The sequence below is a fragment of the Phoenix dactylifera genome, chromosome 7 (assembly GCF_051530095.1).
Source record: "Phoenix dactylifera cultivar Ajwa chromosome 7, Ajwa_hap1_PhDact_Kaust_v1.1, whole genome shotgun sequence".
In the NCBI taxonomy this organism is placed as follows: domain Eukaryota; kingdom Viridiplantae; phylum Streptophyta; class Magnoliopsida; order Arecales; family Arecaceae; genus Phoenix; species Phoenix dactylifera.
In genome coordinates this window covers 891178-906999 of record NC_143196.1, presented here as the reverse complement: position 1 = coordinate 906999, position 15822 = coordinate 891178, and the positions used below count along the sequence as shown (strand labels likewise).

Genomic DNA, 15822 nt, shown 5'->3' with positions numbered 1-15822 from the left:
CAATATATTCATACCAAAAATATGTTCATGTGATTGATGACCATGTTTTAGTGCATTGGCTAAAGGTTTGTGGCATTCATCTGATGAGATGTGCAATCAGCCAAGCTTAATCATGTGCAACTCTAATTAAACAGCATTAAAGCCTGCTTGCTTGGAACTAAGAAATATCAGAACGAAGTTCAACTTTTAATAATGTAACTTGATTTTTTAATCCATTTCAAATAGTTGGATTTCCTCACATCGATCAAGTTCAATTGGCATTTGAAACCATGAAATTTGCATGCTGATGCGAGCAGAGCTTGTGGCATACTAGAAGTAAAGTTAAAAAAATGCAGCAGGTTGCTCAAATGCCTTCTAAAAAATGAAGGCACAAAATACATGTGCAAGGGCTGGTAAAAGAGCCATACATGAGATTAAAAGTTGAAGAGAGAACACCACATCATATATGAGATGACACAGTTAAAGGCTAAAATGTTTATCTACTTCTTCCAGTTCAGCAAGTAAAAGTTGCAAAGTTAGAAGTCTTCATTTCCATTCTCATTAAATTTGCATTCGATATACTCTCTCTTTGTTTTACAAATTTTTAAGCCTTTATCCACCCAACTTTTCCTCCATAATTCCAATTTAGTATTTAACAAAGATTTCTTTCCATCAAACAACACCATATCGTCTGCAAACAACAAACACCGTGGTACATTTTCCTGAATATTACATATAAGTTCATCCATAATGAATACAAATAGGTAGGGGCTTGCAAGCCTATTGTAACCGGAAAACACTTACAACAACAACTCCTAACACTTGCTAATGTCCCAGCATAAATATCCTTGAATATTTCAATATACCGTCCATGCAGTCATTCTTCTTAAAGCCTACAAAATCACCTTTTCTAACACTTTATCATAAGATTTCTCTAAATCAATAAAGACCACATGTAAACTCTCCCCTTTCTCTATATTTTTACCATCAATTGGAAAACCATTTACAATAAACTAATAGCTCCTTAGAAAAGAAGGCTTATTGGTCTTTTAGGGTACTAAAAATTTACAAGTCACCATGACCAACATAACGTATCCGTACATTTGGGGTTTAATTCTCTTGCCATGCAATCAGCAAGATACCGGCACTTCACATAGCTATCAACATGAATGCAGTTGGTGGAATATGTCCTGACGACAAGTCCTAACTGGCAATGGAATTATATCAGTAAGAATGCATAATGAATGGTTGTCAAGCAACACTTGCAAGGAATCACTAGGAAAGACATTGGAAAAGTTACGAAAAAGCATGAAGGAATAGTTTCCTCTTTTCAGAAGTTTTCTTAATGGTTTTTGGTTATGAAAGTGATCTTCATGAATATGGCTCTAGGAGAAATGTAGTACTACATAGTCAATCTCAAATGAGGAACTTCGCCGACAATTTGCTTTTACAAAGATGATGTAACAACAACGATGACCCATTGCATAATCCTGTTTAACATGTCTTGACAACGAAGCTTCTCTCTAAGGCTGACACAATTAGGTGCATACAACAGCAAACAAGAAAGAAGATCCACAATTTCTTTTAACAATTATATATTCCTCATGCATGCTACCACTGCCATCATTACTAAGCATTCCGATATTCCAAGTAGTGCTGAGGTCCTTGAGGAGCAGAAGATATCATGGAGTTGTCAAAACTCAAACTACTAGACAGATAAGGTTCCTCACTGGCTGTTAGAAAGGCAAGCATCCAGGTGAATTAACATGACATCCAAAGGAACTAGTGAAACTAGATAAAATGAACTGCTCATATGCAACAGTGCAAGGGCTAAGAGATACAGCAGTATAATTATCTTGATGATCTTAATATTTTTGTTTTATCCAAAATACAAAAGAGTTCAAAGTTTGAAAGTTCATGTCCTTCACCTTCTGTACAATCAAATCAAAACTCTCTCAAATAAATTGATGATTACCGGTATTCCCACTGCCCATGTCCTTCACCTTTCATTGCTGGGTGGAAACTGAGGGTCTATTTGCAGTCTGCAAGGTCTCGACGTCAAGAACAGGGAGTCCATGGCTGAACCTCCCAACCATCGAGAAGATAAGCAGGCACAGAACATCCCGTCCGGCCAAAAGACCCACCTGCTTGAAATCCCAAGCTATAAATGAAACCTCCATGACTAAAATAACGAAATGAGAGGCAAAATTGGACGAAAGATTGGATTTTTAGAGAGGGCTATGAGAAAAGTTTAGACATGAAATTGGACGAAACATTGGAACTTTTTTTTTTGTTTGGATAAACGTACGCCTAAGAGACGAGCTTGTTGGGAGAAGCGGGCTTCACGAACTGGATGACGGCTTCGAAGGGGACGCCATCGTCGCCAACGGAGCCGATCTCGTCTTCCTGCAGGGCGGGGAAGGAGGGGGTGGAGAGGGGACGGACGGAGGGGCCGAGGTCGCCGGCGCCGTAGGCGGTGGAGAGGGATAGGTGGAGCGGCCGTTGTTGTCCTGGTTCCGGAGGGCTATCGGACTTGGAGAAGGGGAGGAGAGGAGAGGAAGCGGAGGAGGGGCATCACTCGGAAAACATAGGGGTACATGTATCTCATGCCATTCTTTGGATCTTTTTAAACCCCATCGGCCATTCGTTTCTTTTTCTTTTGAAATCTGTGAGATTACGTATATGATGACTTCAAAGTGAACTTTCGGATGCAAATGAAGTGTCTGATTAATGATTCTATCAAAATATGGTCTAGAAACTTTGATGTCTCGGCAATCTCAATCGAGAATGGACACCGCAATGAATCACAGTGCAGGCGAAAGGTCGAATTCAGTTCTAGAGCCAACAAGTCAATAGCCATCTACACCATATAGCAGAGATAACAAATCAACATATATCCATTCATCCCTCCTTGTTATCCCAGCCAAACAAAAAAGCCACATAGTTAAATAAAAAAATGCATATCAACCCATAAATACATCGACTGTTAATGCATTCAATAAGTTCCAATGTAAATATTATTGCAGCCACTTTTCTAATTGTCTGTAAATAACTCAGAACATTATTTCACAATCCACAAAAAATTAAAAAACTGTGAAATTAGTTTGCCAGGAGAAGTTCCTTGACAAAATACAAAAATACAATAACATGAAAAAATCCATTTGTTGCATTGTATTTGCAGCAATCATGGAGTCGAAGTATAAAAATTAGTTGCTGCTCTAGACCTCATACCAATTCCATGCTGGCACCAACTCCGGACAGACATACAAAGAGCTATAACCAATTCCACCATAACATCCAACAATGTATCCTCCGGAAAAGCCACTATATTGAGAAGCGCAGTCAGGAAAAAATGGAGACACATAATGCTGCAAACCTGAATATCTAGGATCATACACTGGATAGAAACCAGCTTGGTCATTGTCAAAAACATATCCTCCTCCACCACCAATTATCATATTCTCACTGAGACAAGAGTTGATTTCCTTGTTATAGTATTTCGCAATTTTAGGCACCGCTTTCTTGACCTCAACTTTCTTATCTTTCAATTCATAGAACCTGTTCTGCAATACCTTCTCCGCAGCCTCCACTGAGTGGAATTCAATGAAGCCAAAGCCTCTTAGTCGGCCAAAATTATCATACATCAGAACAGCATATTTAATTTCACCAAACTGCTCAAAAAAGCTGCTAAACTCATCCTCAGTCAGCTTAGGAGGCAAACCACCTACAAAAATCTTCCTCGGGTTCAAAGGAATCTGATTTACTTCCTTGTGATGATTTTGGTACTCAAGGTATTTGGGTATGGCCTTTTTTACTTCTACCTGAAAAAGCATGATCCAAAAATAAATAAATAGACACAAAGAAAATTAGACAAAGACTATGAGAAAGAACCCAACTTTGTTGTAAAACATACTGCAATCATACTCATTATGAAAGGACAAATCTAAACCTGGCACTGTTTGTGTCATATATGCACCAAAAGAAGTCTATTCTGCTTTGGGGGGGCTTTGCATCTGCCACATTGTTCATATTTCTTCTACATCATTGAAAGCAAGGGAGGAAACAGGGATCCGATTTGGTAGGAGGGATGAAGGAGGTCGCTATTGCAATATCAAAGGTTTTGGGGACTTCACTAATACATTTTTGGATTGGATTTTAGTATCCCAAAATTTTTTAAATTGCATAATTAATGGCCTTCATGATCCCCTTTTTCATCTTACGTTATTGGCCTTGTCTTAGTCGTCTCCTTGAATTGATGTAGTTGATGTGGGGAACATGATACAGAGTGGAAATCAGCTTAATCAGGGTCACAGAAAGTAAGATGGATTAATTGGAAAGCTGCCAGCCCTGCAATCTCAAAGATTTTCGGCAAATAGAAAATTCACTTAAGGTGACTTCTGGTATCCTGAAAATCTTGAAATTGCATTATTGGGTGCCTCTTGCATCTTGAAATAAGTTGTAAGCTGATCAGACTCAGCTTGTTATATGAATGGTGCAGTCAAGCTCGAGCCAATCTTCATAACAGTTATTGAAGTTTGGCTTATTTGTTTACTAATGACCTTGAATAGGATTGTCATTGATCTGATCCCTAGCTTCTATTAACTTTTGCAAGCTTAAAACATTGAATGATGTTTTTGCTTGGCTTCTCCCCCCCCAAAAAAAAATCAAACGAGCTCGTCATTCAGCTGAACATAATATATTCGTGAACAGCTCGTTTCCTTTGCAGCTTAAGCTTAAAACATTGAATGATGTTTTTTGCTTGGCTTTTCCCCCTAAAGAAAACGAGCTCAGTCGAGCTCGTCATTCAGCTGAACACAATCTATACATGAACAGCTTGTTTCTTTGCAGTTCCATGTATAGCGCCTCAGGATTTGTGTTCTACCTATTTCTCACCTTCCCTCACCTTTTTTTTCCGTCACTTTGCACAAGCAACAGGCAGAATAATATATCATAACTGCTCATCTAATTTCTTTATGAATTAATTAAAAAAAAAAAAAAACCTGAGATCTTTGGTTCAGTATTAGCACCCAACACATTTATTCTATTTTTTTTTGTGCTGATAATTTAGAGCATAAGACTCTGCTTTCTTCCAATCCACCTGAAAATTCACTAGATGGTTTCTATAAGTTATTCTAATGGCATCGACTTGTGGCTTTCCTTGAAAACTCTACTTTACAGGACACACTTTCCAATCACAGTTGTTAATGAATGAGGATAGGAATTGAACTCAGGTCTCTTGTATCAACATAGGTTTTACCAGCAAATCCAGTTTGCACCTTCACTTTCCAAACTAGTCTTTTACTCTGTGGTTTTCTTTTTTCCCAAACTAGGCTGTTTAAGAACCTTCCTTTTGTTATCGACCGTGATATTCATTGCTGGTTTTAACCTCTTCTTTTGTTTTTTGGTTAATTGCAGTGTTATTGCTATGTATGTGATGAAGCTGCTCCCTGCAAGTTTTGGAAGGGGCCAAATGTACACTACCATGCATCTGATCGAGGTAAGTCATGGAAAGAAATGAGGAAATTTAACCGACCAATTAAGCCACGCAAGGTCAAAACTCATTTCTAGTTTTCAAGTTTGTAATCAACTTCATTAAGTTGCAGCACAGGAGAAAGGGACATTTTCTTTTTAAATTATGCGGCCATACTTTTGGTTTCAAAGAAATTAATTATACTAAAATATAAAATTATGCATGTCTAACTTTGTTGCAAACATTATAGGATTTTGAAATTAACTAAAATATAAAATATCTTAACTGAAAAAGATACAGCATTGTTTGTAATGATTTTGAAATTAAATAGGAAAGGATGGACAATATCATCCTGTTTTGCAGTCTGGAAAAAGAGAAAGTTAACACCAAATATAAGTCTAACAAGAAGTACCAGAAAAGAAAAAGGGAAAGTAATCAACCACACGCTTGTGTTGTAACAAGGAAATATGAATTAACATCAACCTACGAATTTTCTTTCTAAAAAAAAATCAATCTACAAGGTCAAATAATAACCAAGAAGAAATATATTTCCCTTTACTTAATGTTGGAAAATAAACAAGAACTAGTCGTTTTGCAGTGAAATATATAATAACCAGGAACTAATCTTTTTCCTATTTTTCAGAGAAATAGTATCGAAGAAGATGGTAAGTAAAATAACCTACAGAGTCAAATAATAACCACGAGCCAACATTTACTCTTCTACGCAAAGAAATAACAACCCAACTATAACCAATTTCTTTCCCTCATTGCAATAAAATAATTAGCAAGAACAGTGAAAATAATAATAAAAACTAATCCTCCTTTCCTTCTTTGCATTGAATAACCAAGATTGAAGTTGCGTATATTCGTGTTTGCAGTGAGATAATAACCAAGAACCAAGCGTAAGAAAGAAAAAGTATAACTGACCTTTCTCCCCAAGATGACGTGCTCTCTGGTCTCGACGAGAGCCCTCTCGGCGGCTGCCGAGTCGACGAACCCGACGAAGGCAAAGCCCCTGCTGCGACCGGTGATCTTGTTCTCGACGACATTGGCCCACGCCACCTCGCCGTACTTGGAGAAGTACTCCACCAGCCGGTGCTCCGTCGTTTCCCCCGAAATCCCCCCCACAAAGAGCTTCGCTTCGTTCCAAGAGGATGAGGAAGAAGCAGCAGAAGAAGGAGAATAAGACGTCGACGACTCCATCACACCTCCTACCAGAGAGAAGAACTCAACAACGAACAAAGAGCCAGAGAGATGGATGAAAGAATCGATACGACCTTCCGCTTCTATATATAGAGCGGAAGCGGGCCGGGGGAGTTGGTTTTAGTTTCGGACTTGGAATAGGAGTGAAGTTCAAAATACCAAAAAAAGAAAATTAGGATCAGTTGGCCAGCTCGCATGCGCCAAAGCAATCTTAGTGCAACGGCCGAGGGAGTTGGTTTTGGTTTCGGTCTTGGAATACGAGTAGAGTTCTAAGTACCAAAAAAAAAAAAATTAGGATCAGTTGGCCAGTGCAATCTTAGTGCAACGGTTTGGATTCGGATTATCTGATGTGGAGCTGTGGACAGCCAGGGCTCATGGACAAGCTTAAGGACTGCAAGCCTCCATACCCCATTGCACCGACAAGACTAGACCGTACGCCCCCTTCCTCACCCAATCCATCGTTGCAAGTACCATACTGCCCGGCTACCCAGTTTCTCAAGCTTGGAATTCCATCATCGGCCATTGGTTCTTCCTCCAATGAACCCTGAAAAATCTCATGGCCTGTTAGCCCAGAGCACAAGCCTTCTTGCAGCGGCTGGAAGTATGGATGCTGCTGCTGGTGCCGGTGCACTTGGAGGAGGTCTAGAGGATGGCTTCTATTGCCCTCAGGCTGCGAGTTTTGGTGGTAGTATATGCTGTCCAAGCTTAAGGCCATTGCTCCCCTTTCGTTGTTCCCATACTGATGATGGGACCCCATGTTTGGACCACCACCTAAGAAATCTTCCAGTTTTGGGGATGGAGATGGCACCATTCCTTCACCACATTCAACAGGAAGGGAAAAAAAAGAAGGTTGTCAGAATGTTTTTAGAAACAGCAGCTTGTCTGGAAGCTGCAAGAATCTAAAGAAAGAAAATTAAGCAGCAGTCGGGACATACCTTGCTGCTGTGATCTGCTGAGTGCTTCCATGATGCAAAGAGACCCATCAGACTTCGGCGGAGACAGCTCCATAGCAGACAACTCCATAGCAGAGACCCGAGCTGTTAAGCTGAGGTGGAGACAGAAAGAAGCTGCATGGGACTGCAGAGGAGACAGCAGCATGGGTGGGCTGCGCTTGTTAATGATGACTCTGATTATTTGGTTGGTGATGCGGCTCTGAGGACATCTCCATGTTCATTTGAGGGGAGAGAGAGAAGCCCAACCAGCTGTTGCTGCTGTTGCTGTTGTTCATTGACTTCGTCTTCCTCTTTCAGCCTGCTCTCCACTAGGCCTGATGCAAATTAAGAAGCTGAAAGATTTGGAGAACTAAGCCCTCTCGGCTTCTCTCAGAGAAACACCTTTGGAGGACATCTTTGTTCCTAGCGCAACCCTCCTGCATTCCGTAGGGATTTGTGTTCCGAGAAAGACAAAATAGCCCATTGTTCTGGCGTTTCCTTCCCTCCCCACTCCCTACTTTTTTAAAGGCGCTTAAACCCTTGCACCCCAAGTCAAGGTAGCAATGCGGCCACAAAGGGTTCTTGACCTGCCCACTGCCCGGAAGAACTTGGAAGGCCGGGCTATTCATGGGGAGGTGGCACTGGGGACAGTGCTGGGCCCTTTCCTTCTCTACTACCTTACGCTATCTATCAAGCTGGATGCCGGTCAGAGTGGCCAAAACAAGGCTGCTATTTTCACGGTCTCATGGCCGAGATAGATTGATCGACAGGCAGAACAACTGTCCAACCAGTCACTTCACAACAATACTATATAGATTGCAGTGCAGCGCAAGGATCCTAATTAAATCTATTGTGGCCATCCAAATCATTTTCCAATTAAAAAAAAGAATATCAAAATCATAAAAGTAGATGTTGTTTCCGGGGTAGGGGAATTAATTTGAGTTGATAACGATATATCGTCACAGAACCATGGACGAGAGATGGTCCCTGTGGGAATAGGGATGGAGAAGCCTGTTTCACTAAAACTTAGCATGTCCATACGAACTTGCCATGCTTTTTAAGGGTATTGGCTGGAGTCAACAGCTGCTTCCAGACAAAAAGTGGAATTGCGGGTCTCCATGGTAAGCTTGGAGGAATGATGAAGGGAGGGCCCAAAAACATGAAAAACGCCTCCCTCTCGTCCTACCATGCCCTGCTGCATGAGATGTAAAGGTACTGTTTGCTGAAGGAAATCCTGAGTGGAATCCATCAAAGCTAACTATTCTGAGGATCGTCCAATCTTTTTTATTAAAATCCAACAAAATACATTAGAAATATTGAGCCATAATTAGACTATGCTGAGTATGTCTGAGATCCTTCTCATGCTGTATTATGGTAGGGTTACTTTAAAGTCTCTTCAAATTTTCTATGTATAGACTATTACCAATTTGCTTAACTTCTCATTTGGGGACTTTGGATGCCTAGGTGTCAACTAAGTGGTGTTCATAGGCTATTTTAGGTAGATATCTTGTTCTGCATTGTCACGTCCTAGATCCAGAATACAACATGGTCGTGTTATTGAGAGGTATAGCCCACGATAATACGAAGCCAACATTACATTTAGCTTTCAAATTCATCACAAATAAAATAGAATAACTAAAAGTCTAATTTCAATATCCATTAAATAAAACCAATATTAGTTCAGAGCGTCTGCATTCAAACATAAAAATCAAACCCATAATTCTTACTATTCAGAAAATCACTAACTACAAATTTATAATTTAATTAAAGAACTAAAGTTCTACTCTGCTATATCGATCGCCAATCTTGCTAGCGTGAACTCCAAACTTGTGTCATTTTGTGTTCCTATCAACCCTATTCATCAAGAGAGAGAATAGAAAAATAGAGGTATATGAGCGACACAATTTAATAAGTAAATCTTTCGCTAATTTACCGAATCAAGCATATGTTTTTTTATATAAATGCATTATTTAAGAAAAATAATAGATATTACAAAATAAGCATTTCATAATACGATATATTAAAACTAGGTCATTAAGCAAATCATCCATCTTTTATAAACATAGTACCAAGTTTTTTATTGCAAATGAATTCGTAAATCATTTTTCATGTCATGTAATTCTATCATGGATCAAAATATTGCTCATAGATATTCGTGCTATAGTCACTATAACCCATGAGAGAGCCATCTTCGTAATCAACAAGATATTATAATTCATACTTGTTACCAGCTTTAACTTGTTGGCAGAATGCAGTTAGTTAGATGCTAGCTCCAAAGTATCGATTGACCCCTATTTGTAGAGGCAGTCCGAGCAATCTGAGAGCCTTTGAAAACTTATATTTTTTTCTTGAAACATACAGTAAGCGACCCGGGAACCAGAATATGGACTCGATCAAGACCAAGGTTATTTAACATAGTTCATCATTACTGGATTCTATGGACACTTGGCAAAGTCGGGTGATCTGTACAGTAGGCAACCCGGGCACCAGAGTAGTTTAGAAACCTAATTCAGGGGTCAACTCGAGTTCGTAGATCAAGTCGACATGATCCGACTCCAGATTTCTTGAACATTCTAAAGAGAGAAAGGAGAGAGAAAGTACAAAGAGAAAGTGGAGAGAGGAGAGAGAAAGTAGAAAAAAAAAGTGAAGAGGGGAGAGAGAAGAGAGAGAAAATAAGAGAGAGAAAGATGAGAGAGAAAAAAGAGAGAGAAGGCTCTCTCCTTTCTTCTCAAAATCAGGGGAGAGCCCGTCTCTCTTCTTTTCTTCTTTGGAACAGAGAGTTCTAAATCAACGTAGCTGCCCAATGTAAAGACAGAGATAAAAATCAACAAACACGGAAGTTAGTATGCATCAGCTTACAGATGACCTGGTATTTTCTCAACAATGAAAATTAGATATTTCAAATCAAGAACCAACTTATGTGCTAGAATGAAGACGATTACCAACTTGCAAATCATGATTCATCGACTTGGAGAGGATGAGATGATCATTGATCTGTCAATGAACATTTGGTTGAGAAAATGAGCAAATCTGATTAAATGCCCAAAAAAAGAATCAACATGCTCATATGTACCACAATTGGATTTAAGCATAAGCCATGCCTTCATTCGATTTGAAAAAATAGCCTTGAAGGAGAAATTCACCAATGGAAGGAACTTCCCAGGAAAAACCAAGTCATAATGAATTGAAAAAAAGCTCTTGGTAAGCAATCAGGTATTCCTTGGCGAACCTACCACCTGAACCACCCAACTCAAAACCTCGACTTGCACCGACCACTATAATAACAACCTGTAACCAATGAACTCGTATACGAAATTGGATATGGGGCTTGATAAGGATGGCAGTAAGTGAAGATGGAGGAAGAGATGGTGAGTTAAACTTCCAAACAACGAGAGATGAGGTTATCTATACATAAATAATCCAGCAACTCCATTATAGTCACCACAAGAAAAAAGATGCCATTAGAGCACAAGTATACAAGCTCAAATATCCACAGTACGTATGTTCATTAAATTATACTTACTGCTAATTAGTTATAAAACCAGAAGTATGACTTATACCCACTCAGAAAGAATACGCCAGCTAAAACAAATCTTGGCTTTGCCTCTTTCAAGACTCAAGCAATTTTCCAGCTTTAAGATTAACAAAGAAAAGAAAACATAGCCATTTTTTGATTGAAGAAAATTGTGCCTCCTCTACTTCCAATAGCTATTCTCACTAAACAAGGTGAACTACACTTGGAGACTTCAGAAGTTGTTCTCTCACCAGCAAATGCACCCAAAATGCCATGGAAATGCAACCACAGCCATTCCCTAATAAGCACACAATTTAGTTGCAAAAAGAGTAACCAGATGATAAAGGAGAGGAATTCATAAGTAGTTCAAGAACAACAAAGAATTACCCACTTATATCATTTTGAGCATATACTTAAAGAGTCTACCTTATCATTCATAAAATAAAAAAAATAAGCCAGCAGTGCAGGTCATGATTCGATTTTATGATCCCTTTTAAGTACTTACATTAAAAATCTTTCTTTTAGTCATCCTTCACATTCAACTCATGATCGGGGTTATTTCTGGTCCTTTGCATATATACTAAACAATCTCAATGTAATTCTGCATTACTTTATCCCTAGTCCATGCCATAGATTGAAGTGCCTGTTGGCACGGCAAGTATTTCTGAAATGTTTCATAACAGACAAAAAAATCAAAAAACCAACCAAAACATAATCCTTTTCTGCTTATTTCGTATGTGTCATGATTTGTGCCACACTTACAATATAAACTGAACCAAATAATGATACATCCTATCTATCATCGCCAACATACATAATTTCTTAAGTAACATGTGCTTTCTTCAAGCTTCTTTTACTTTTATATGCTTTTGATATTTTCAAATAGCTTGCAGATAATAACTTGACATAACAAAACCATTAGAAAAATTCATATTATACAAACATATACACAGTCAACTTGACCCAAAGTTTGCTATTTCATTTGGGTGACATCAGTCCTTCATGTTTGATACCCCAAATTTCAATTTACAGAATTTGTTGTCTTTATTTATATATATTGACTCATGATTGATCATGCTATATTGTAGATTACATTTATAAAAAAAAAAGTGACAAATAAGTTTAATAAATTGGACAGCAATTAGCACTACTCTTCACCATGGTAATGGCTTAGGATGCTAAATTAATTTAGATGGAGAAAATCATGTAGTGCTCAGAACACGTGTATTTCTTGCTTCAAAGATACTAGAAGTATCTTATGGGGGGAAAAAAATAGTGTGTCAATGCGCTTATTATATCTTTCAACAGCATAACATGTCGTCCTTTGATTTTGGCATATTCTATGTTCTGGCACAATAAATACAGTACATATACAATGTTGATAGCCACTTGCTCAATTGCAACTTATGATAGTTCAGCCTTTATGGCTGATATATGAAGACAGGAAATTATCCATAACTTGTTTTGGCCATATCTAGCCCTTTTATTATGAATTGCAACTTACTTTCTTCTTCTTTCTAGGAAAGTAAGGACTCATTTGGTTCATGGAAAGAGGAGGGGGGAAGTGTGGTCAACAGAAAAATGAAGAAATGCCTCATATTTGCTTGGAGTTTTCAAAGGAGAGAGATAAAAAAGTAAATTTTCTATGGAAATAAGATTTTCATATTTCACAAGAAAGAAAAATCCATATGAGACATAGAAAAGTCCATTTCCCAATGGCTGAAAATTAGAATAATTTTTTTTTCCAAAAATGCTCTTAAGCTTTTAGATAGAATAGGATAAGGTCTCCCCCTATATTAAGAGCATAACAAGTATTTTACATTATTGTTTCAGAAAAGTGGATGCTCAACCAAACATAAACTATTCTAAAATGTGCCACTGTCCTATAGTTAACCAAACATGCATCTAGGCATTAACTTCTTAGAAAAAATATTCTAGTGAGAAAAGTTCTTCCTACGAACCAAAAGAAACTAAGTCTTAAGTTGCACATGAGAAAAGCATTAGAGTACATGTCTTCGACCGACTTTATTTCCAGAATGTCCTCCATAATTAATAATTCACTTGATAACAGTTATTCATAGATGTGGATTACAATATTCTGACTTATTCATGGAATAATGATAAAGTTTCTGTCTTCACTCATGCTAACTTGTCTCATTGGCCCTTCTTCAAACGTTAGATACATGTGTTGAATTCCCAATTCACGTTGTCGTTGAGTAATCAATCCATAACACAGCATTCAAGATCGAATTCCCAATTGCTACGAGAAGAATATCAAAGAAATGAAAGTGGAAAGGGAAAATTATATCCATATATGAGAAGGAAGGGTTGAACCTGGTCCTGATCCAAGGGACCCCTCTCTGAAGAGGACGGGCTCGCCGGTGGACGCGGCCAAGAAGCTGACATCGCCGAGAGCGTTGACAGCGTCCGGGAGGGAAAAGCCCTGGCAGCGGAGGGAGCGGAGCCCATCGCGGCCGTCATCCGGATCGACGGCCAGAGGAGACGGCGGCGACGGAGGAGGAGAGGAGGGTACGATGGACCGAGGCGGAGGAGACAAGGAGAGGGAAAAGAAGAGACAGGACTGAATAGAGGAGAGCGACTCCCGAGGACGAGACGAAGAGTTTCTCCAAGACGGGAAGCACGAGAATGGGTTTGCATTGGAATGGATATGGGCCGGGCTGCATGACTAAATCTAGATTGGATCCTAGCCTTGGCCCAGCCTACATGCAACCATATAATTAATCACACATCGACACTAAGCATTGGATAGATAATAGGTATTTAAACAAGACAAAAAAACTTAAGAAGCCATAGTCTCATCGGGTGAGATTCCAGTTTGGAACAAATGATATGAGACTGAGCTCAACCCATAGCCCATATAATCTGGGAGATATTGCAGCACGAGCTTAGTTGAGTTGACCACGAGTTGGTCATGATTTTTGTAATTGGATTTATGATTCTAGTTTGGAACATATGATATCAGATTGAGCTCGGCCCATAGCCCACATAATCTAGCGGATATTGCAGCATGGGCTTACTTGAGTTGATCACGAGTTGGTCATGATTCTTGTAATTGGATTTGTGAATTTGAATGGAGTTGGATTCTTTAACCCGATGAGCATGATAAGGCTTAAACGAGGAGAATATATGAAAATTTATTTGGGTATGTATTTATCCCCACATTGGCCAGGGCAGAACTCAGGCTCTTATATAGGGCTAAAAAAAACCCCAAAAGGCTATCTTTAGGCTAAAGGTTTGGATTTAAGGTTCATTGATCAGACCTTTTTGGTCCAATTACTTGTTAAAAATGTGATCTAGTTAATCTCCAGCATCTTGGAAGAAATGTGAGCATAAAAATAGTGAGGTACAGAAAGAATATAAAGAGAATTGAGGGTGATTATTTTTCATTCATCTATACCCAGTGGTTGAAGACAACATACAAACTCAAGCTCCCGTGTGAGCTTGCTGCAGCATAAATTAACTTGGACCTCGGATCAAATATTAAACCCTCTTTATCAATATAAAGCATAAAAATATATGGATATATTTGTGATTTTCACAAGATCTTGTTAAGCATGCTTCTACTGCATTCTAGCTTGAATAACAGGTGTCTTGAAGCACCCATGTAGAGTTCATCAAAGCTGGAAAAAGTGGACAGCAAACCCATGAAGTTGCTAATTCACAAAACAAGGACCATTCCACCAAGTGTGTAAGATTTTGGGAGAAAATTATTGGAAGTATTTTGCCTAAAACTACTGTATCTTTATTTTATAAAAGTATTATGAAAGAATAATTTACTAGAATAAAATCAGAAAATTAAAAAGAGCTTACCTAGATAGAGATGTGTGATATAACTGCCTTAAGAACGTAATTCGCCTCCTACATGTAGGTCTGCGACGTTCTCACTTCCAAAAAGATAGAGATGTGTGATATAACTGCCTTAAGAACGTATTCGCCTCCTACATGTAGGTTTGCGACGATCTCACCTCCAAAATACAACAATCCGGCTCAGTCCAATCCTCCTCTAACGAGCATGATCGCTAGATAAGCTTGACCCGACCGACACATTGAGATGCTCGAAAAAAGAATAGAGAAAGAACGAAAGAAAATAAGCTTGACCCGACCGACACCTTCAGATGCCCGAAAAAGATTAGAAAAGAAAAAATAGAGAAAGAACCAAAGAAAAGAAAAGAATTGTATTCTCCATCTCTCTTGAGATGTAGGAAATCAAATGTGAATGTAATGGATTGAGTGATTCGATACACTAGACACATAACCTATTTATAGACTATGTCCGATGATCGAGCAGCATTTTCGAGGTACGCGATATGTTTTGTAAACATCGCATCCCTATGGAAACGAAAGTCTTTTTTCGAAAAGTCACAACTATTCTTAAAGAATCATCCGAACAAGAAGATAAGTATTTTAAAATATTTAAATCATCTAAAATTTAAGAAGTAAGGCTGATTTATTTGTTTTTTGAAATTTAAATTTTTTATTAAGTTTGAAACTCCAACAAAACTTGGAATGTAAGCCAATGGAATAGACCCTCACTAAGGTTATTAAAGAGGCCCAACGGAAGATTCCGTAAAGATTGAAGGCAGGATGAACTCGTTAGCTGACGTAAACTTATCTGCAATCGAATCTATTCCTTTCCCTCCGAAAGAATGTCGACATCTTTGCTGGATCGCATAATCTCTCTTGTGTATTTTTTTCTACTTGCT

At 38.6% G+C, this 15822-nt stretch overlaps 2 protein-coding genes across 3 annotated transcripts; both read right to left on the bottom strand.

Moving 5' to 3' along the window:
- Positions 1-2965: 2965 nt before the first annotated feature.
- On the bottom strand, positions 2966-13740 carry LOC120111142 (RNA-binding protein 1-like). Of its 2 annotated transcripts, none has more exons than XM_089924135.1 (4): positions 13433-13740; positions 7588-11396; positions 6377-7465; positions 2966-3800 (listed from the first exon to the last, which is right to left on the bottom strand). In XM_089924135.1, the coding sequence occupies exons 3-4, from the start codon at positions 6650-6652 to the stop codon at positions 3198-3200; spliced, it is 879 nt and encodes a 292-aa protein (XP_089780261.1). In that variant the 5' UTR covers positions 6653-7465; positions 7588-11396; positions 13433-13740; the 3' UTR covers positions 2966-3197. The 2 variants fall into 2 exon arrangements, with proteins under 2 accessions (XP_089780261.1, XP_089780262.1); XM_089924136.1 differs by having other exon boundaries at positions 7588-9438; positions 13433-13739.
- Positions 6993-7675, bottom strand: LOC149753090 (uncharacterized). Its single transcript, XM_089924097.1, has 2 exons — positions 7588-7675; positions 6993-7465 (listed from the first exon to the last, which is right to left on the bottom strand). The coding sequence occupies exons 1-2, from the start codon at positions 7673-7675 to the stop codon at positions 6993-6995; spliced, it is 561 nt and encodes a 186-aa protein (XP_089780223.1).
- Positions 13741-15822: the final 2082 nt, after the last annotated feature.

Excerpts from the sequence above, each read along its gene's own strand:
- LOC120111142 (XM_089924135.1), bottom strand. The coding sequence starts at position 6,652 with ATGGAGTCGTCGACGTCTTATTCTCCTTCTTCTGCTGCTTCTTCCTCA. Across the intron at positions 3,801-6,376 it reads ACGTCATCTTGGGGAGAAAG|GTAGAAGTAAAAAAGGCCAT; the intron begins GTCAGTTATACT and ends ATGCTTTTTCAG.
- LOC149753090 (XM_089924097.1), bottom strand. The coding sequence starts at position 7,675 with ATGGAGTTGTCTGCTATGGAGCTGTCTCCGCCGAAGTCTGATGGGTCT. Across the intron at positions 7,466-7,587 it reads CAGCAGATCACAGCAGCAAG|GAATGGTGCCATCTCCATCC; the intron begins GTATGTCCCGAC and ends AATGTGGTGAAG.